The sequence below is a fragment of the Melanotaenia boesemani genome, chromosome 3 (assembly GCF_017639745.1).
Source record: "Melanotaenia boesemani isolate fMelBoe1 chromosome 3, fMelBoe1.pri, whole genome shotgun sequence".
Taxonomy (NCBI): domain Eukaryota; kingdom Metazoa; phylum Chordata; class Actinopteri; order Atheriniformes; family Melanotaeniidae; genus Melanotaenia; species Melanotaenia boesemani.
In genome coordinates, this window is record NC_055684.1 from 17,508,264 (window position 1) to 17,530,830 (window position 22,567).

At 36.7% G+C, this 22,567-nt stretch overlaps 1 protein-coding gene and 3 pseudogenes across 1 annotated transcript; all 4 read left to right on the plus strand.

Annotated features, from left to right (window-relative positions):
- Nucleotides 1-9,372: 9,372 nt before the first annotated feature.
- On the plus strand, nt 9,373-10,157 carry LOC121636864 (annotated as a pseudogene).
- Nucleotides 10,158-13,298: 3,141 nt separating this feature from the next.
- LOC121636702 lies at nt 13,299-14,018 on the plus strand (annotated as a pseudogene).
- Nucleotides 14,019-16,803: 2,785 nt separating this feature from the next.
- LOC121636701 lies at nt 16,804-17,427 on the plus strand (annotated as a pseudogene).
- Nucleotides 17,428-21,499: 4,072 nt separating this feature from the next.
- LOC121636704 (transcription factor HES-4-A-like) lies at nt 21,500-22,075 on the plus strand. The gene is given in 2 exon segments (XM_041980448.1): nt 21,500-21,622; nt 21,743-22,075. Coding segments are annotated over 2 exon segments (456 nt in total).
- Nucleotides 22,076-22,567: the final 492 nt, after the last annotated feature.

Genomic DNA, 22,567 nt, shown 5'->3' on the forward strand with positions numbered 1-22,567 from the left:
CTATATAACAAGAGCATTTGCTGTTATTTTCCACTCTGCAGCGATGTTTGAAGAAAGAAATTTACTTTTTTTTATTATTATTTTTTGATAAAATACATGATTTAGTATTGATCTATTCTCAGGTCTGAAATATTTCTTTAATCCTTTTATCTAAAAGGGGAGCTTAACAGTGTGCTTCTGTTTAACTGTAAAAACAGTGAATTTTTCATTTTAAAGAAAATGTTTTGAGTTTATTTGTGAACTTGCTCACATCAATTTATAGTGAATGATGATTTATCACTAAATGTTTGTACCTCCACTCCCCTTTGAGTAAACAGTCTTAATTTTACTAAGTTATTGTTGTGATGCACCATCACATATCTGTAACTCCTGTTGGAGTTTTTCTTGTTTTGATTGAGATTGTTTGAAATAAACAACAACATAATCTAGTCAGCTGATTTGTGCTTGTGTTTTTCTTCTTTAAATACACAGCTTTACTGTAGTGATGAAGGACAGATTCATGATGTGATAGTTCTTGTCTTTTCTTTCTAAATTTGCATCGTTAAAAAGCTGGAAAAGGAGAGATCCTGTGTTACATAACTGATTGCGTTAATCCTAGTGACTTATTAATAACTCATATAAAGGTGTTTGAACAGGTCATGAAAACAATTGAGGATGTCTTAGTGTCATTATTTTAGAAACAAAGTGGTTTACTCACATTTTCCCACATGCCAAATCAAAGTTGATGTGTCATAAATGTCACATGCTTCAGCTTGAAGAGGCAGCTTAATGATAGATTGCAAGAAAGCTGAGAAGGCCCACTTCTACCCTGAACAAATATCAGTCCTATTTGCAATGTGCAGCAACAGGAAATGAACATAATTATTTTAAAAACTCATGTGACCCCTGTTCAGGTTGTTTAAGCATGATCAACACCAGTGGAGGTAATGGTCAGCACACATGCCAACTTCAGAAAGCTCTCGCCAAACTACTAATAATGGGAAGGGTGTGGGGAAGCTCTGTGAAAGACAGTCAAAGTTCACATTCATTTGCATCCTTTTAAACACCAGCAGCCCACTCCTGTTTAAATATTTTTGGCACACTTCATGAAACAGCTGCTGTCTTTACGGCAAAGACAACTAATAATTTGATTAGATCCATACTAACTAAATATTTAAACATTATGTGACCACAAACGGAAGAAAAGGAGATTATTTTGATTGTTGACAAATAATTTTGTTGGATTATATCTTTTAATCTATGAAACCTCAATCAGTCACATAGGTTTCCTCCAGATGGTTTGGTGACGTAACGCTCTGTCTGTGTTGAAGCACATGAGCATCACAAAACATGCTTTCAAAGCCCTTTTGTTGTGGACTGACCACATCATTCGGAGATGGAGTGTGGGAAACTGAGAGCAACTTTCTGCTCATAACTACAGACCATAACACAAAGAAAACACCTGCCCAGCAGTTTTAAGAGCTTGACCATGAGTTTTAATCATTACTGCACATTAAAAAAAAAAAAAAAGTGTAAACTGATGTTTCTTACTAATAAACCTTTAGCTTTTATTGTGAATAAATTACTTTTACCTAAAGTCTTTTAACATATATTTTTAGAAAACAACATTATACAAATGCCTTGGAAAGTAAAAACATTAATATGATCAGGATCAAACGAAAAACATGGAGCACGAAGTTAAGATGGGTTAACTGTAAATGTACAAAGTCCATCATTTCATAGTAATGATGGGACATAAATATGTTGAGTCAGAATGAATAATCTCAGCATCACACAGCAGAGATAACCCAAGTCATTCAGCCATTACTCTGAATTCTAACTTGTCCGTTGCTACTATGACCACTGAGCAGGTGGCAGGACAGATCTAAGTCCTCTTTTGTCTGTCACTCTGATTGTCCCCGAATGTGAGAAACTTCCCCCACACAAAGACACACACATTCCTATAGACATATGGATTTTTTTGGAGGGAAGAAGGGAGGTGGAAATGATTAATATATTAACTATAAGACACAAGAGATAATAATTCTTATTATATGTGTATCATATATAAAAGGAATGCTGAATCAGTCAGTTAACCAATCAGTAAACTCCTGATACTATTTATGTAATCTCTGTTGATGATTTTGACACAAGGAATGATGCACACAAAAGAAATATCTGATATATTATCTTTTGTTGCAAACCTCTGCTTTCACTTCAATGTTACAACATCTGTATGTAAAAAAATGACATACAGACATAAACAAAATTGTTGGTACCAAAAGTAATAAATAAAAATTTGATCAAATTTAAACAATGAAAGTCAGACATTGCTTTTCAACCATGCTTCAACAGACTTATTTAAAAAAAAATAAACTCATGAAACAGGCCTGGACAAAAAGTTTTTCTTTCATTAACCAAAGGGTACCAACACTTTTGTCCACATCTGTACATTCACACCTGAAATATGAATGATTTCATAAATACAAATTCAGATTGTTACCAAATAAAATAAAAGAATAAAGCTTTTTCAAATAAAGAAGAAACATGATAAACATTGTAATCTAGGCCATTACTAATAAAAGATATAGTGGCAGATACTTAGTGGCACCTTAACTTGAGAAACAAAACTTATCTATGCTGTACTTTGTTCCAGGTGGTAGAATACAAGAAAAAACCAACTATTTTCATCCTCTTATACATTGCACCACAAGGCACACTTCTGCTAGTGAAAGGACAAAGTGTGGGAAAGCAGAGGAAACTCATTCACAGAGCTCCTGTGGGTCAACAGAAGTTGACCCTTGTCTTGAGAAGAAGCAGAGTAAAAGAAAACATGGTGGGAGCAAAGTTAAGAATTTGTTCACTACTAACATTAATACTATTAATTCTGCTGAAGCATTATTATTTCAAATAAACATTTTTTTAAACTACTGAAAATTAATCATTAAAATATGCAAGACGTTGGAATACGATTACCTAAAAATAACATTTCAACATGTGCCATAAGATGTAAAAGAGACAATGATAGTAGAAACCTGAATCAACGCAGCAGTGCATGAGAGCAGACAAGGTTCGTAGTGACAAAGAATTAGGATAATATAGTTTAAACAATGCATTTCCTGCTTTGGTAATGAGGTAAAGTTATGAATAAGTGAGTCTTAAAAAGATTTGATCAAGAGTATCTTTAAACACTCCAGCTAAAGACTATCTGGAAGTATTTTGCACTTTCATTGCAGGCTGTTTCAACCTCTCAGTTAAATTTATAAACTGAAATGAGTTTATCTATTTTCACCTTTTCTAAACTTATACATGCTACAAGTGCAGATATTGTTTTCCTGCTGGCAAGTGATGAGGTTTTAATAATATGTGAAGATTTTGATCAAATATTACAGACAGCCAATCATGTAGTTTCCCTCCAGATGGGGATTAAAGCACATGACCAGCATCTGCTGACCAGCACCGACCACAGCATTCAGAGATGGAGTGTGGGAAACTGGGATCAACTTTCTGCTTGTAGAGGACAAACCTGCTACATCTAGATGTGAAGAGAACATAACCAAGGTTAAATTACTAAATAAAAAAAATCAAGTAAATCAGTTACTTATTATGATAAGTCCTGACAAAATAATTCTTAATTTAAACTAAAGTAATTGAATAATTCAGCAAAACACAATTTCTATAACTGATTAAATGATAAAAAAAAACTTTACATAAACTTCTGTTTTATGCAATGAACATATGACTGCAGAGAGTTTGATATTTTTTTACGGTTTGACATATTTTTAAAGCATCTTTATTAATTTCATACCACAGGATAAAATTTGTTTTAGTAAACAGAATACTCTATATGTATACTGGATTCTTCATTTTATGTTTAATAAAAGTAATTTGATCTCAGCATCAGGCAGCAGATCTCACAAGGAAATTAGAAATGTGAGCATTTAGTCCACAAGCTGGAAAATTCAGACATCCTGGAGATGATGGTTTGCTTCCTGAGACGACTGCAGCAGCAGCATCCAGCTGTGGTCTCAGCAGCTGTGGATCAGGGCTACTCCAGGTGTGTCCAACAGGTGGTGCACTTCCTGTTTAAGGATACTTGACAGTTCAACCAATTCAACCAGCTGCAGTCATCCTCTAAAAAGAACCTCAGAAAGGTTAACTTCTCTCCTGAGCTACACAGACAAGACCAGATCATGAAAGACAAAGAGTCCAGTCGGCAGCGGCCTTGGAGGATGTGGTCGACACTATGGGACTGAAGTTGTCACCATCAAACTGAGAAGGCCATATTGGTTATTTTCTTTCAATGATGGCATTTATATTGAGGGAATTATAGAATAAGATTACCTATAGTATCATTTCAAACTATGAAAGAAAACTTTTTGAGACATACAAGCTATGAAGACCGCATGGGTTTAAAATGAATGGAAACATATTAAGAACATAGATTTCACAAATTTGTTCTTCTGTGTGTGCAGATTGTCGTATTTCACTGTTCAAAATGACATTTCCTGTGGACAATATGACGATGACAATAACAACATTGTTCTTTTCCAAGAAAGAAAACATCGTGTCATGCATACTGCATGAAATGTAATCTGAAATCATCAGCAGTGATTATTTTTTTAACTAACTTGTCAACTACTGACAATCTGTCAGAGTGCACTTGATCCCAATTTAATCCTTAAACAATCAGATTCATCTGTTACTTTACTGGGATGTTTATCCTTTACTTTTTTTTTCCTTTCTAAAGGTTTGTTTTAATGACTCCTTTGTAACTTGCGCTGCTGTTAAGCATCATGGCAGTGGTGATATTTGTGTCAGCTCTTTGGAAAATAATGAAATGAAATGAAATGAAATGAAAAATACTTTATTAATCCCTTTGCAGGGAAATTCATGTTTTCAGTACAACCCATCCAAGACTAGACAAAACAACATATGATGACACAAACAGAACAGGCATACTGACGGAGCAGCCATTTCTACAGCGCTCCTTGTCTTAGATATAGGTGAAAGGTAACATTAGGGGGAGTAAGATGTAGCTAGAGAGGATAAAAAAGGCATCTCCACACTGGGCCTAAGGGCCCATTATTGAGATACAAAAACACTCCTCAGTACATACAGACATAACTCAGACAATCACAACATCAGAAACACATGGCGGGGAGGGGAGGGGGGGGTCTCCCATCGCAGCAAGTGCAGACGCAGCTGCATTCTCAGAGCGCGTCCAATCACCCACTGCCCGGGAGTGGAAGGAGGTGGAAGGACAGCAAGGCAGTGAATAACGGGGAGGTGTATCTGTAGTGGTGTACTTGAGTGTGGTGCATGTATGTGTGTGCGTAGAAGAGAGCATATGAACTTTGCCCCAGTTCTCCCTCACAGTCTCTGCCACCTGATGATAGTGGGGCATCCTTGAGGGCTGATCCAGGTTGAAGTCCATCGCCCGTGAAGAGGGTGATGGGAGGGTGGGGGACTGAGCGTCCATCAACAAAACATTCCAGGGAGCTTTCAGCCAGCCATTCAAGGCCAGCACAGGGAGCCAAATTTGATAACAGCATTTGTTTTGGTTCAGGCCAGAGCTGTTTCGTCTGCCTTAAGTCTCTCAGTGGTCCCACTGGCGACTCCCAATGATCCGAATTTTGGGTCAATTTCCATCCAGCCGAGCTGACAACTTCTCCAAGTTGGTGACCACCTCACGTACAAGCCCAGAAAGCGCAACCAGAATCGCTTTTAATCAAATTTTTTGTGGTCCTTTTTAAGGACATTCTGTTCAAATCTAGTTCACTTCATCGATCACCAAAACTGATCTGTTCTAAGATCATTATATTAATCCTTCACTATTCACAGATTTAATTAATATTACACAGTCACAGCTGATATGACACAGCATTTTCACCATTTCACAATAACCTAGTGTTAAAGAAAGAACTGAATAAAGTAAAGTCTCAACTTGTTCTCCTTTTCTTTAAATTAATTATGACTGGTCACTAAATAACCATGTAATTCTTTCACTCCAATTTTGTCTTGTTAAACAAATTAATACTGTCACCTGAAAATTTGTTTTACCAAGCGTGAACTATGTTACGATGTAATTCAGATGCTCTGCATTTTCTTGCCTTTTCAGTTAATTAATAGACATGTTTTTATTAAACATACATTTGATTTACAAATTACAATAAAAATAGCTTACTTTGCACAAACAATTCAGTTCAGCTTCACAACGAGGTCACGTCAAGGTAGTATACAGACATAATAAATTCAAGCTAATACACTGTGATCCAATTTAAACAATCAAATTTTAAAAGAATATCCTAGCTAAGGAAAAATAATTGAATTTCATGTTCAATTCAGTTTTCCATCCTGAGCATGTGTGGGCGGCAAGTGACACTTGAAATGAACACAACAGTTTTTAATCCACAATTTACTTAAAGAGAGCAAAGTAATGTTTAAATGTGGTTTTACTTCTGGTGGAAATGGTATAAAATTATGCTGATGAAGATGGTTTTCTAATTAGATGAATAAATATAATCATCCAAACTTTAAATAGATCCTTCAAATACAGCATCGCATTCAGGTGTTTAAATGTACAAAGATTTAAAGTAACAAACATCCTCATGAGGTCATGCATGTCTGATGTGATGCCTAATGAGGCACACTTCTATTGTTTGTCCAGTGAAAGGATAAAGTGTGGGAACACTGAAAAGGTTCACTCACATAGCCGCTACGGGACAATAGAGGCAGACCTTTGCCCCGAGGAGACAGAAAATTAATGGGAGCCTGACTCCTAAAACTGAACTTGTTTTCATTTATACAAATTAGTGTAGCTTATTTAAACATTATCCTCAATATCTATACCAAATCTTATCCAGAGCAGTATTTTTGTTGTCAGTTGCCAACTTAGAAACAAGCTGGAAGTTTTCTTTTAACAGTTTCACTTCACTGTGCAAGTTAGATTAATTCCAATGTAATAGCTTTTTCAACACCAGGAACCTGGAAAATAATATTGCAAGAATTTTCTGAACAAAGGCCTTTTTCACACAGAATAATCCCATGACAAGAGAATATCATAAATAAAATAAATATTAACTAGAGACACCTCAATTTCCAGGAATCTAACAGCTAATTATTATTTACTATTGAATCTAACACAATGAAAGTGCAATGTGTGACAAAATGAAAGCTCAGTGACAGAAAAATGTAATACATAACTGGAATGTAGTTAATTTACTTAAATAACTGTAATGCTTCTATTCTCTCAGAATGAGCCTTTATATTTACTTGCCATGGTCCACATACTGCCACCATTTTCACTACAGTGTCTCTGAATGGACACACAGCTCAATGTGTAAAGTGTGAGCTTCAAAACTTCAAGACCGGCTTTGTTTGATAGGTGCTGTAGGACCATCAAAAGGCACATAAAAGAAGATAGCATGCATGCAACAAACACTGATATAAATACCTAACACTGCACCTGAGCTCACTGGATCCACTTGAAACAAAACTCTGTCTGGAAGAAATTTGGCCACTGGTGGCCACCATCCATTCACAACAGTACTTAGCATTTGAAGTCAGTTCTGTACCCATCTTTACCACTAGATGTCAGTAATTCTCACACACTTAACCTTGAAAAACAGTAGTATCTAAAACATTAAACAGCTAAATATTATTCTGACTTTACATTTTCTGGATCGACAAAAGTTTCTAAAGTCGCTGCAGTCTCCTTCTTTCCCTTGTCAAGTGAAAACGTTGAGCAAAGCTTTGTTCCTTGCTGAAACCTTCCCGGTTCAGTTAACTGGTTTCTGTAGAAAAAGTCATGTTAAAACCTTTATCAGGTTATTGGGATCTTTCAAAAATCAATGTGTATGTAATGAGACATGTGTGTATATATATATATGTGTGTGTGTGTGTGTGTGTGTGTAATATGAATCGTACATCAAGGAAACTTATAAAAATCATTTCCAACTAAACAGTTTGTCTGAATGTTTAACAGAATTTATGTAAAATACATGTGTATTTAAATAAATATAAATTTGAGAACACTTTGGTGAAATTGCTTGACTAAAATATTTTACATTCCTAAATGGAGAATAGACATTCCTCCATGTCTTGCTGTGCTGCTCTGACACAGACAAAAACATAAATATTTCATTTGTACTTGTTTAGTTATTTGATTTTTATTTTAAATGTTGAATAAATACTTGCTTGCTGTTACTTGTAAAAGGTAGGTCTATTTAAGGGGATGGCAGTTAACTTGAGTAACTATATTAGATAATAAGTGTGGAAACTCTGTATGCCAAAAGTGACTGTTAATGAGATCCACTTAGTGAGCTGCCAGATAATTCTCCTTAAGGACTGGGCTCAGTTCAGGAAATGGCTGTTCCCACAGGAAACCCAGACACTCAGAAGTGAAGCCTCAGCTCTGTAGTCAGACATAGTTATAATTGCAGTTAGTACTATAGGAAAATGACTACAACCCAAAAATATGGCATGCCAAATTATTTTTATTGTACTTTAGGAAAGGTTTCTCATCACATCTTTAAAATGCTGCCAACCAATGGGATCTATTCCCTCCAGATGGCTGGTGATGCAATACTCTGTGTAACGACACAAAGCTAGCACCTGTCACAGACGTCCGTCTGTGGTCCACTGATCACAGCACGGGGAGTCAGTGTGGGAAACTGAGATCAACTTGCTATGCATAGTGACTTCAAGGCACGTGTCAAATAATTATGCTGCTGTTCAGACTGGCAACAAGGCACGTGCCAAAAGCTTCATCTGCATCTGAACATCAGCATGATTAATATCTTGAGTAACTTAAATAAAATCAGTGGGCAATACATTTTAGCTACTATTGTACAGTGCTGCTGGTAAACTTGTTTCTAATTGATAAAATCAAATTTAAGAAAAAAAAATCAAGTTGAATAAAAGCAAACATTTTACTGATTTCACAAGCAATTGAATTGATCTTTTTTGTTTTTGATTTCATATCTAATAAAAGAAACTAAACACAAAATATCAATTGGATCGGATGTCGTTCTTTTGCTTGCAACTCTGCACAGTGCCAACTTTTGTTTTTCTAATAAACACATATTCATTAAATGAACGTGTGCTAGGATTATCAGTGTGTACTCAATCAGGGCAAATGATCTCAGAATCAGTCAGTATACATTCTGTCAGTGTCACCATGTTCCCACATTAGAGAAGAGCTTTATGAGTCTGTCCCACCTGCTTCCCTGAAATCTGAGAAAATTCCCCCCAGGCTTTAATGGCAGCATGCTGCTGCCCCACATGTCCTATTGTCTTGCCAAGCTGTGTCATTGGCTCAGAGTATGGGAAACTTCAAGAAGACCAAGACCCACACATTCATATGGAGATGTGGGACTATAAATAGGAGGGATGAAACCAGCAGAGATCAGAAGTTCTCTCATAGAGACCTCTACTGCACAGAGATCCAACCATGGCTCCTACAGTAGCTGCAGCTACGACTTTCTCTCAGGAACATCTGAATCTGACACACAAGGTAAATATATGATTCATGAAAAGTTTGTGTTTACTGGAAGGTTTTGTTGATACTAACAAGACACACCAGAATAAATTTATTAATGACTTTGTTCTTATTTCTGCAGCTCAGAAAACCTGTGGTGGAGAAGCTACGCAGAGAGCGAATCAACAGCAGCATCGAGCAGCTCAAGTCTCTCCTGGGTCCAGAGTTCCTCAAACAGCAGCCAGACTCCAAGCTGGAGAAAGCAGACATCCTGGAGATGACAGTTTGCTTCCTGATGCAGCTGCTGCAGCAGAACCAACAGCAGAAAACACTGCTGAACAACTTCAACACACCCAAAACCTGCTCTGACAGCAGCTGCAGAGATGCAGACTTCTCTCCTCTGAGCCCCACAGTCCAGATCAGCTTCACCAAAGATGTGTTTTCAGTCAACAGCGCCCTCTGGAGGCCGTGGTAGAAACCTACACACTCAAGTTACTAGCAGACAAACTGAGACCATATTGGTCAAAGATTACTGGACTGAATTCTTAGAAATTATATGGACTTGTTCTTTTGATTATACAGAAGACTTAATTTTTCTTTCAGTGTAACATTTCCTGTAGGAGCGACACCTATAATATCTTTCATTTTAAGAAAGAAAACATCTTGTCATGCATGTTGTATGAAGCAAATTTGATTGCTTCAGCAATAATTATTTCTCACTGTACTTGAAGTGTAGTAATTTTTTTGATCTACTGATCAAATTCTATTGATCATTTTGATCTAATATGTAAATGTTCAATTTAAGGACAAATGAGCTCTTTGATTACTCAAATTGGATCAGTTTTAAGATCAGTGTTTATCTTTTCAATGGAAAAGGTTTATTTGGTTTTAAAATGTGCTTGATTTTATCCTTCATTGTGGATTCAACACAGTGATAAATGTTACCTCTTGATCATTTTTGATCATTTTGATCTAATGTCTTCATATTCCTTTTGTGGATATTTTGTAATATTCATTTAATGTGATTACTGAAACGTGATCTCTTTTAAAATCAGTATTTTAATGTAACTGTCAAATGTTTTCTGACAGTCTTTACGTTTTTAGAGTTAACTATGTTCAGTGTTTCAGAATGATATGATCTGTTTTAAGGTCAGATGTCATCCTTTCTTTTCCTTTTCTTTGTTAGGTGTAAATGTTTTACACCACTTTGGAAAATGGACAGTGAGCTCTGTCTTCAGATAGTGTAATCTGTCTTTCATAAAGACTCTGTTCCTTTACTCTTTTTGAGTGCACTGTGTCTTGTAGCCGTCTACAAGTTGTTGTTGTGATGTATCATCACCTCTAGTTGGAGTTTCAACATTTCATGTCATTGTTCTTCTTTGAATAAAATATATAAAGACAACTAAAACAAAATGTTTTATAGCTTTCTTTGTAATCATGAACCAAAGATGAAGTCACTTTCTTTCTTTTAGTTCTTTAATAGATATTTCAGTAACGGCTACTATGTTAACTAAATGATTATACAATTTAGCACATGGTAAATGTGTAAAAACATTTATTTTCTGTGTGAAACAAAGCATGTCATGGTTCAATTACCATTTTTGATTAAAGGAGGTTAATAATGTGTCACAATAAGGCACACTTCCATTGTTCCTCCAGTGAAAGGATGGAGTGTGGGAAACCAGAATAAACTCACTCACAGAGCCGCTGAGGGACAATAGATCCAGACATCTGCCCTGAAGGGACAGAGATTAAAGGGGAGCCTGTCCGCTGAAACTTGTTTCAGTTCATGTTACCGGTTCAAACATGTTAGAAGTACCATCCCCGAACATTTTAAACTATATTTTAAAAACTAATGCAGAGGTTTACAGGTACAATACTTGTCAATCACAACACTTTCATGTACCTAAATATGTCACATCCAGAGCTCAGTTTTCTTTAAGATACAGAGGCTGCATATTATGGAAACAATTTTCACATCTGGCGGAAAGTAATAGATTATTAAAACTTATAAGAAATGTTTGAAAAACGTTCTAATTAAATCTCATCAATTTGTGGAACTGTAACTTATATTGCATAAATTGTAAATTAACAAAAACGTAATTCTTCTGTAAGGTAACTTTGAGGTGGAGGCTTTAAAATAATCCCCTATGGGATTTCTGCCTGTCTCTCTGCACTTGTACTGTTTTTATATAAATAAATTTTGCATTATGTCTTTTAACACGTGCTAAATAAATAAATAAATAAGTAGGTGACCACTATCACAACCTTTATGCATCATTTTGATTTATTCAGGAACAGTTCAAACTCTGTAAGCTGGAAAACAACATGTAACCACTTTAAACAGAGTTGAACCATTTTGGTTCAAATGCTTTGCATCTCATAAACTAATGGATCATTAATTTCACATGAAATATAATGACAATAAGAATTTTTGCTTTTCAAGTGCAATTAGAACCAGAGGACATCTGACAGTAGAGAGATGGACCAGAAAACTAGTTCTGCATTTCATATGCATACAAAGCATCATGTGGTAAAACCTTTACAGATGTGGAAAGATACTGAGAGCTAACAGTTTCTATGTATATCAAGAACCAAAAAGCTGAACACAAGATCTTATTATATATGTTCTCACTACTTATTTACAAGCTACAGTGAATACAAACACCACGGGGGAGGTTGCAAGTGAAGTTTCAATACAGTTCAGCACAATTTTTAAGATATGAACAAAATAGAAACATTTACATTTAATTAGAATTATGAAAAAAGACCATCAACACAGCTGGTCAAAATGAGCCTCCAGAAATTACGTTTATTAAGTTTGGTAATACAAGTTATTCTATGAAAAAAAGATGGTATGTGAAGAAACTCTAAAGTTGGAAAACAACCACTCCACCAGCAGCCGAGATATCCCCCACAGGGATCTGGCACACTTCATGAAACTGCTGTCTGACCAAGAAACCATGAAGGTCATCACAGATAATGACTGGCCATCACAATCACTGATATAGACTACATACTGAAAACATGATATATCTAATTATTTTGTTTGTACTTCATGACAGAATTTCAAATTTGACAGAATATTATAATCAGCCAATGGGATCGTTTCCCTCCAGATGGCTGATGATGTAATGCTGTTTCTATAACAACACACAGCCAGCATCTGCCTCGGAAATCCCTTTGTGGCTCATTGACCACGGCACGAGAAGTCAGTGTGGGAAACCCTGATTAACCTGCTACTCACACTGACAGCAAGGCACGTGTCAACAGACCTGTCTGCATCCAGAAACCAACACCTTTGTCTGGAGTCATGTATATTAGAGTAACACAAAACACACTTTCTCTTGCATTTGCACATTGTTTGGTAAACATTAAAGTAAACCATTTATTCCTCTACAGATTAAAACTGTTACATGTTGGATTTTGGCTTGATATACACACTAGAAAACTGAAGATATATATTCTTATTTTTCCTTCTACACTGAACTGATATTCTGCATCATAAATGTTATTCTTTGACAATATGGCATATTGAGCGTGTGCTTAGTCAAAGTCACTGATCCCAGCATCAAGCTGCAAATCTGCTCTCTCTGCAGGGTCACCACTTTCCCAGATTCATACAAGGCTCTGTGAGTGTCTCTTTATCCTCTCTCCCAGTTCTCCACCTGTTCCCTTGAGAGCTAACTATTACCCTCAAAACATGAATGGAAGCATGCTGCTGCCCCACATGCCTTATTGTCTCAAAATGTCCTCTGATTGGTTGAAACTGTGAGAAACTCCAGCCAGACCAAGACCCACACATTCATATGGAGATGTGGGACTATAAATAGGAGGGATGAAACCAGGAGAGATCAGAAGTTCTCTCATAGAGACCTCTACTGCACAGAGATCCGACCAGAGTCCTCGCTATGACATCTTCAATGAATGAAGTTTTATTTGGCCCTCATCAGGATCTGAATCTGACACACAAGGTAAATATGAGATTCCTTGAAAGTCAGTTATTGTTCAGAAGAATTTGGGTAATCACTTGTAAGATACTCCAGAATAAATTTATTAATGACTTTGATCTTATTTCTGCAGCTCAGAAAACCTGTGGTGGAGAAGCTACGCAGAGAGCGAATCAACAGCAGCATCGAGCAGCTCAAGTCTCTCCTGGGTCCAGAGTTCCTCAAACAGCAGCCGGACTCCAAGCTGGAGAAAGCAGACATCCTGGAGATGACAGTTTGCTTCCTGATGCAGCTGCTGCAGCAGAACCAACAGCAGAAAACGCTGCTGAACCACTTCAACACACCCAAAACCTGCTCTGACAGCAGCTGCAGAGATGCAGACTTCTCTCCTCTGAGCCCCACAGTCCAGATCAGCTTCACCAAAGATGTGTTTTCAGTTAACAGCGCCCTCTGGAGGCCGTGGTAGAAACCTACACACTGAAGTTACTAGCAGACAAACTGAGACCATATTGGTCAAAGATTACTGGACTGAATTCTTAGAAATTTTATGGACTTGTTCTTTTGATTATACAGAAGACTTAATTTTTCTTTCAGTATAATATTTCCTGTAGGAGCGACACCTATAAAATCTTTCATTTTAAGAAAGAAAACATCTTGTCATGCATGTTGTATGAAGCAAATTTGATTGCATCAGCAATAATTATTTCTCACTGTACTTGAAGTGTGGTAATTTTTTTGATCTACTGATCAAATTCTATTGATCATATTGATCTAATATGTAAATGTTCAATTTAAGGACAAATGAGCTCTTTGATTACTCAAATTGGATCAGTTTTAAGATCAGTGTTTATCTTTTCAATGGAAAAGGTTTATTTGGTTTTAAAATGTGCTTGATTTTATCCTTCACTGTGGATTCAACACAGTGATAAATGTTACCTCTTGATCATTTTTGATCATTTTGATCTAATGTCTTCATATTCCTTTTGTGGATATTTTGTAATATTCATTTAATGTGATTACTGAAACGTGATCTCTTTTAAAATCAGTATTTTAATGTAACTGTCAAATGTTTTCTGACAGTCTTTACGTTTTTAGAGTTAACTATGTTCAGTGTTTCAGAATGATATGATCTGTTTTAAGGTCAGATGTCATCCTTTCTTTTCCTTTTCTTTGTTGGGTGTAAATTTTTTACACCACTTTAGAAAATGGACAGTGAGCTCTGTCTTCAGATAGTGTAATCTGTCTTTCATAAAGACTCTGTTCCTTTACTCTTTTTGAGTGCACTATGTCTTGTAGCCGTCTACAAGTTGTTGTTGTGATGTATCATCACCTCTAGTTGGAGTTTCAACATTTCATGTCATTGTTCTTCTTTGAATAAAATATCTAAAGACAACTAAAACAAAATGTTTTATAGCTTTCTTTGTAATCATGAATGAAAGATGAAGTCACTTTCTTTTCTTTTAATTCATTAATAGATATTTCAGTAACGGCTACTATGTTAACTAAATGATTATACGATTGAGCACATGGTAAATGTGTAAAAACATTTATTTTCTGTGTGAAACAAAGCATGTCATGGTTCAATTACCATTTTTGATTAAAGGAGGTTAATAATGTGTCACAATAAGGCACACTTCCATTGTTCCTCCAGTGAAAGGATGGAGTGTGGGAAACCAGAATAAACTCACTCACAGAGCCGCTGAGGGACAATAGATCCAGACATCTGCCCTGAAGGGACAGAGATTAAAGGGGAGCCTGTCCGCTGAAACTTGTTTCAGTTCATGTTACCGGTTGAAACATGTTAGATGACAACTATCACAACATTTGTGCATCATTTTGATTTATTCAGGAACAGTTCAAACTCTGTAAGCTGGAAAACAACATGTAACCACTTTAAACAGAGTTGAACCATTTTGGTTCAAACTCTTTGCATCTCATATACTAATGGATCATTAATTTCACATGAAATATAATGACAATAAGAATTTTTGCTTTTCAAGTGCAGTTAGAACCAGAGGACATCTGACAGTAGACAGATGGACCAGAAAACTAGTTCTGCACTTCATATGCATACAAAGCATCATGTGGTAAAACCTTTACAGATGTGGAAAGATACTGAGAGCTAACAGTTTCTATGTATATCAAGAACCAAAAAGCTGAACACAAGATCTTATTATATATGTTCTCACTACTTATTTACAAGCTACAGTGAATACAAACACCACGAGGGAGGTTGCAAGTGAAGTTTCAATACAGTTCAGCACAATTTTTAAGATATGAACAAAATAGAAACATTTACATTTAATTAGAATTAGGAAAAAAGACCATCAACACAGCTGGTCAAAATGAGCCTCCAGAAATTACGTTTATTAAGTTTGGTAATACAAGTTATTCTATGAAAAAAAAGATGGTATGTGAAGAAACTCTAAAGTTGGAAAACAACCACTCCACCAGCAGCCGAGATATCCCCCACAGGGATCTGGCACACTTCATGAAACTGCTGTCTGACCAAGAAACAATGAAGGTCATCACAGATAATGACTGGCCATCACAATCACTGATATAGACTACATACTGAAAACATGATATATCTAATTATTTTGTTTGTACTTCATGACAGAATTTCAAATTTGACAGAATATTATAATCAGCCAATGGGATCGTTTCCCTCCAGATGGCTGATGATGTAATGCTGTTTCTATAACAACACACAGCCAGCATCTGCCTCGGAAATCCCTTTGTGGCTCATTGACCACGGCACGAGAAGTCAGTGTGGGAAACCCTGATTAACCTGCTACTCACACTGACAGCAAGGCACGTGTCAACAGACCTGTCTGCATCCAGAAACCAACACCTTTGTCTGGAGTCATGTATATTAGAGTAACACAAAACACACTTTCTCTTGCATTTGCACATTGTTTGGTAAACATTAAAGTAAACCATTGATTCCTCTACAGATTAAAACTGTTACATGTTGGATTTTGGCTTGATATACACACTAGAAAACTTAAGATATATATTCTTATTTTTCCTTCTACACTGAACTGATATTCTGCATCATAAATGTTATTCTTTGACAATATGGCATATTGAGCGTGTGCTTAGTCAAAGTCACTGATCCCAGCATCAAGCTGCAAATCTGCTCTCTCTGCAGGGTCACCACTTTCCCAGATTCATACAAGGCTCTGTGAGTGTCTCTTTATCCTCTCTCCCAGTTCTCCACCTGTTCCCTTGAGAGCTAACTATTACCCTCAAAACATGAATGGAAGCATGCTGCTGCCCCACATGCCTTATTGTCTCAAAATGTCCTCTGATTGGTTGAACCTGTGAGAAACTCCAGCCAGACCAAGACCCACACATTCATATGGAGATGTGGGACTATAAATAGGAGGGATGAAACCACGAGAGAGCAGAAGTTCTCTCATAGAGACCTCTACTGCACAGAGATCCGACCATGGCTCCTACAGTAGTTGCAGCTATGACTTTCTCTCAGGAACATCTGAATCTGACACACAAGGTAAATATATGATTCATGAAAAGTTAGTGTTTACTGGAAGGTTTTGTTGATACTAACAAGACACACCAGAATAAATTTAATAATGACTTTGTTTTTATTTCTGCAGCTGAGAAAACCTGTGGTGGAGAAGCTACGCAGAGAGCGAATCAACAGCAGCATCGAGCAGCTCAAGTCTCTCCTGGGTCCAGAGTTCCTCAAACAGCAGCCGGACTCCAAGCTGGAGAAAGCAGACATCCTGGAGATGACAGTTTGCTTCCTGATGCAGCTGCTGCAGCAGAACCAACAGCAGAAAACACTGCTGAACAACTTCAACACACCCAAAACCTGCTCTGACAGCAGCTTCAGAGATGCAGACTTCTCTCCTCTGAGCCCCACAGTCCAGATCAGCTTCACCAAAGATGTGTTTTCAGTCAACAGCGCCCTCTGGAGGCCGTGGTGGAAACCTACACACTGAAGTTACTAGCAGACAAACTGAGACCATATTGGTCAAAGATTACTGGACTGAATTCTTCGAAATTTTATGGACTTGTTGTTTTGATTATACAGAAGAGTTGATTTTTCTTTCAGTATAATATTTCCTGTAGGAGCGACACCTATAATATCTTTCATTTTAAGAAAGAAAACATCTTGTCATGCATGTTGTATGAAGCAAATCTGATTGCATCAGCAATAATTATTTCTCACTGTACTTGAAGTGTGGTAATTCTTTTGATCTACTGATCAAATTCTATTGATCATATTGATCTAATATGTAAATGTTCAATTTAAGGACAAATGAGCTCTTTGATTACTCAAATTGGATCAGTTTTAAGATCAGTGTTTATCTTTTTATTGGAAAAGGTTTATTTGGTTTTAAAATGTGCTTGATTTTATCCTTCATTGTGGATTCAACACAGTGATAAATGTTACCTCTTGATCATTTTTGATCATTTTGATCTAATGTCTTCAATTTCCTTTTGTGGATATTTTGTAATAATCATTTAATGTGATTACTGAAACTTTCAAAATCAGTATTTTAATGTAACTGTCAAATGTTTTCTGACAGTCTTTACGTTTTTAGAGTTAACTATGTTTAGTGTTTCAGAATGATATGATCTGTTTTAAGGTCAGATGTCATCCTTTCTTTTCCTTTTCTGTGTTGGGTGTAAATTTTTTACACCACTTTGGAAAATGGACAGTGAGCTCTGTCTTCAGATAGTGTAATCTGTCTTTCATAAAGACTCTGTTCCTTTACTCTTTTTGAGTGCACTGTGTCTTGTAGCCGTCTACAAGTTGTTGTTGTGATGTATCATCACCTCTAGTTGGAGTTTCAACATTTCATGTCATTGTTCTTCTTTGAATAAAATATATAAAGACAACTAAAACAAAATGTTTTATAGTTTTCTTTGTAATTAACCAAAGATGAAGTCACTTTCTTTTCTTTTAATTCATTAATAGATATTTCAGTAACTGCTACTATGTTGACTAAATGATTATACGATTTAGCACATGGTAAATGTGTAAAAACATTTATTTTCTGTGTGAAACAAAGCATGTCATGGTTCAATTACCATTTTTGATTAAAGGGGGTTAATAATGTGTCACAATAAGGCACACTTCCATTGTTCCTCCAGTGAAAGGATGGAGTGTGGGAAACCAGAATAAACTCACTCACAGAGCCGCTGAGGGACAATAGATCCAGACATCTGCCCTGAAGGGACAGAGATTAAAAGGGAGCCTGTCCGCTGAAACTTGTTTCAGTTCATGTTACCGGTTGACACTGGTACACTTTATTATTCACAATTTCTAACACTTACAGGCCCACGTCAAATTATCCTGCATCTAAAACATGACAGACCTACAATACAAACAACTGCCCTCTGAAAACAGCTACTTTAACAATTCAGACCTACCAAAAGAAAAACATATATCTGACATCAATATTAAAGTCACTAAATTTGTCCCCCACCCCAAACACAACTCCCTTTATACAACTGATGAAAATGCATTTGTTTTAGATCTGAACATACACAAGTTTTGCCACCTGGGTTTCAACAAATAAATACAATTGTTTGTTTGGGTCATTTTTGCATGGGGAATTATCTTCCACTGGCAACCAGTCATTTAGCCCCAACTCATGCAATGTGTTCTTAAAAACACATGTCAATAGACACATCTTGTGGTTGTGGAAAAGATGTCAATTGGCATGCATCAAGCAGAGAAAACATCTATGGAGAATGCAGAACTGGAAGGATAGTGGAGAACCATCATCTTCCAGAAAGAAATGTGCTCAGAAAACAACCTAAATGATTGTGATCGGCAATCACTTAAATGTTAGGTTAAATCAAATCCAAGAAAAACAGCAGTAGAACTCAGGGTTATGTTTATTAGCGAAAGTAAGAGCATTTCCATATGAACAATGTGAAGGGAACTCGAGAGACTGGGAATGAACGACTGTGTGGCCTTAAGTAAACCACTAATAAGTGAGGCTAACCAGAGAAAAAGGCTTCAATTTGCTTGGGATCATAAAGATTGGACTCGGGAGCAATGAAAGACTGTGGTCTGAGAAGTCCAGATTTACCCTGTTCTAGAGTAATGTATTGAACAGATGAAGCGATGCACCCACCATACCTAGTGCTTACTTTGCCTACTCTACAAACCTGTGGGGGCAGTGCTATGATCTGGGGTTGCTGCCTTTGGTCAGGTCTAAGTTCAGCAACATTATGTGCCCAAAGAATGAAGTCAGCTGACTACCTGAATATACTGAATGACCAGGTTATTCCATCAATGGATTTTATCTTCTCTGGTGGCATGGGCACATTCTAAGAAAACAATACCAGGATTCATCAATCTCAAACTGTGAAAGAGTGGTTCAGGGAGCATGATACATCATTTTCACTACCACAGATTGGCCACCACAGAGTCCAGACTTGAGACCCATTGAGAATCTTTTTAGATGTGCAAGACTTTTCTCAGTGGCCAGACTCTCCCATCATCAATACAAGATCTTGGTGAAAAATTAATGCAACAGTAGATGGAAAAATAACTTGTGACATTGCAAAAACTTATGGAAACAATGCCACACAGAATGCTGCTGTAATCAAAGCTGAAGGTGGTCCAATGAAATATAAGCGTGTGGGATGTTTTTTTTTATTTGGTGGCAACTTTTTCTTAGCAGTCTATCATTTGTATAAAGTTTGTTTGCGACAGTAAACTCTCATGTTAAGAAAGTGCTCAGACTTAAGTTCTAGGCTTTAAAAATGATCTGATGTTTTTCAGTGTCAAAGATTTTACTAAAGGTCACGGTGTTCGGTCTTAAACATTAGACATTGTTTGTCTATTAAAAGATGCCGAGCTTTAGTCTTTCTGCTGTTTCTTGTAGAAATCTACAACCAACCAACAGTTGAAGCTTCAACAATTCACATGGCTGATTGGGCTCATTACGTTTGTTAAAAAAAAACACAAGCTCCAAGTTGAAAATTGAATTGTTTTCATGTTTGCTTATGTTGTTATAACCCTCTTCATGATGATAAAAAAAGTCAAGTTTCTTTATTATCAAGTTTCTTTAAAAAGTAGAATAGATGTCGTTCATTATCTTTAGCTGTCATTCAATTTATTGATTTTCCCATTACTGTCGCTACATTGAAGTATTAAATTATTACAGGACTAAGCACACAGTCTTACTTAATGGCATATAATTAGTCAGGATTATGACCAGAGATTCTTAACCAAAAATCTGATTATTCAAGTCATAAATGTAATATAATATGTTTTTTCTTAATGCATTTAAATTGTATAAACTGTCAGATGCAGCCAATGACATCCTTTCCCTCCAGATGGCTGATGATGTAATGCTCTGCCTCTAACACACCTCACAGCCAACATCTGTCACAGAAGTCTCTTTGTGGTTTATTGATCGTGACAAGGAGAGTCAGTGTGGGAAACAGATCAGCTTACTACTCACACTGAGAACAGGGCATGTGCCAGGAGACTCAGCAGCATTTGAGTACTCCGGATTTGTAAATGAAGCTGGCGTTATGTCATTTATTAGCGATATTTTTACAAAATACTTTTACTCTGTGTTTTTTGCTTGGAAAAAAGGTACCAAGATGTTAAAAGTGGAATATACAAGTAACTTGTCAAGCAAAAGTAGATGTATCTTACTTGTAATGTTTAGATTTAGGCTCCATGAGGACAACATACACACATACACTCACACATAAAAAGATTCTCCTCTTGTCTATGTCTATTTCTGCATGTAAAACAAACCCAATATAATAAATATTATTTCCCCACGTGTGCTCTGTAATTATGGCCGTGTGCTCAGTGTGAGTGCTTGATCCCAGCATCAAGCAGTAGATAAGCTCTTTTTGCGGGGTCACCCCTTTCCCAGATTCACACAGCGTTTTGTGTGTCTGCTCCATCTGCTCCCCTGAGATCTAACCATTATCCCCCAAGCAATAATGACAGTATGTTACTGCCCCACAATGCTTATTGTCTCACAAAGCTCTAGGATTGGACCGTAGTGTGGGAAACTCCTGCTAAACTAAGACCCATACATTCAGTAGAGATGTGGGACTATAAATGTGAGGAATGATGCCAGCAGAGACCAGATTCTCTCTATAGAGACCTTCACAGCACAAAGATTAAACCATGGCTCCTGCAATCACTGCAGCTATGACAAACATTCAGGAGCATCTAACTTTAAACCACAAGGTAAACTAGAAATTTATGGAGTTAATTATTACTTTGAAAACAGTGCAATAGATGCTAACTCTTGTGTTGATTTTAAGTGGGGAGCATGTTTTAACTCTAGGTTTTTTCTCTTCCCTACAGCTCAGAAAACCTTTGGTGGAGAAGTTACGCAGAGAGCGAATCAACAGCAGCATCGAGCAGCTCAAGTCTCTTCTGGGTCCAGAGTTCATCCAACAGCAGCCAGACTCCAAGTTGGAGAAAGCCGACATCCTGGAGATGACAGTTTGCTTCCTGATGCAGCTGCTGCAGCAGAACGAACAGCAGAAAACGCTGCTGAACCACTTCAACAAGCTGCAAGCTTCTTCTGACAGAAAACCAAGAGAGGCAGATTTCTTTCCTCTGAGCCCCACAATCCACACCATCATCACAGAAGACAAGAATCCAGTCAATGAGGCCCTCTGGAGGCCGTGGTAGACCTCATGGACACTATTTAAAAAGTTTAAAGTCTTTGTTCTTCTGTACAGAAGATTTTATTAATAACTTTTTCTTTTAAGTGAAGAAAGAAAATACATCAACATGCATGTTGCATGACAAAAAATCTGATTGCATAAGCAATTACTGTTATTTCACATGTTATATTTATGGAATATAATGTTCTGGTAACATCAGTGATCTTTAGTTTGACCATAATGGTCAGAAACTTTCATTCTTCGTGTGATGTCATAAGATGTCATGGGACGTTTTTTATTAGTCATTCTTCGAATGTGGTGCATTGTAACACTCAAGTGTGTATTATTTTCTCTCTGAAAGGTCAGTGACTGCCACTGTTTGTTAAAATGGAAATTAATATGATCACACTGATGAAAACCTCTGACCTGTTTTAAGGTTGTCACTTGTTGTCACTGCTTTTGTTTAGTAGATACAAATGAATTGCTGGGTATGCGTGGTATTTTATGAAGATAGTTA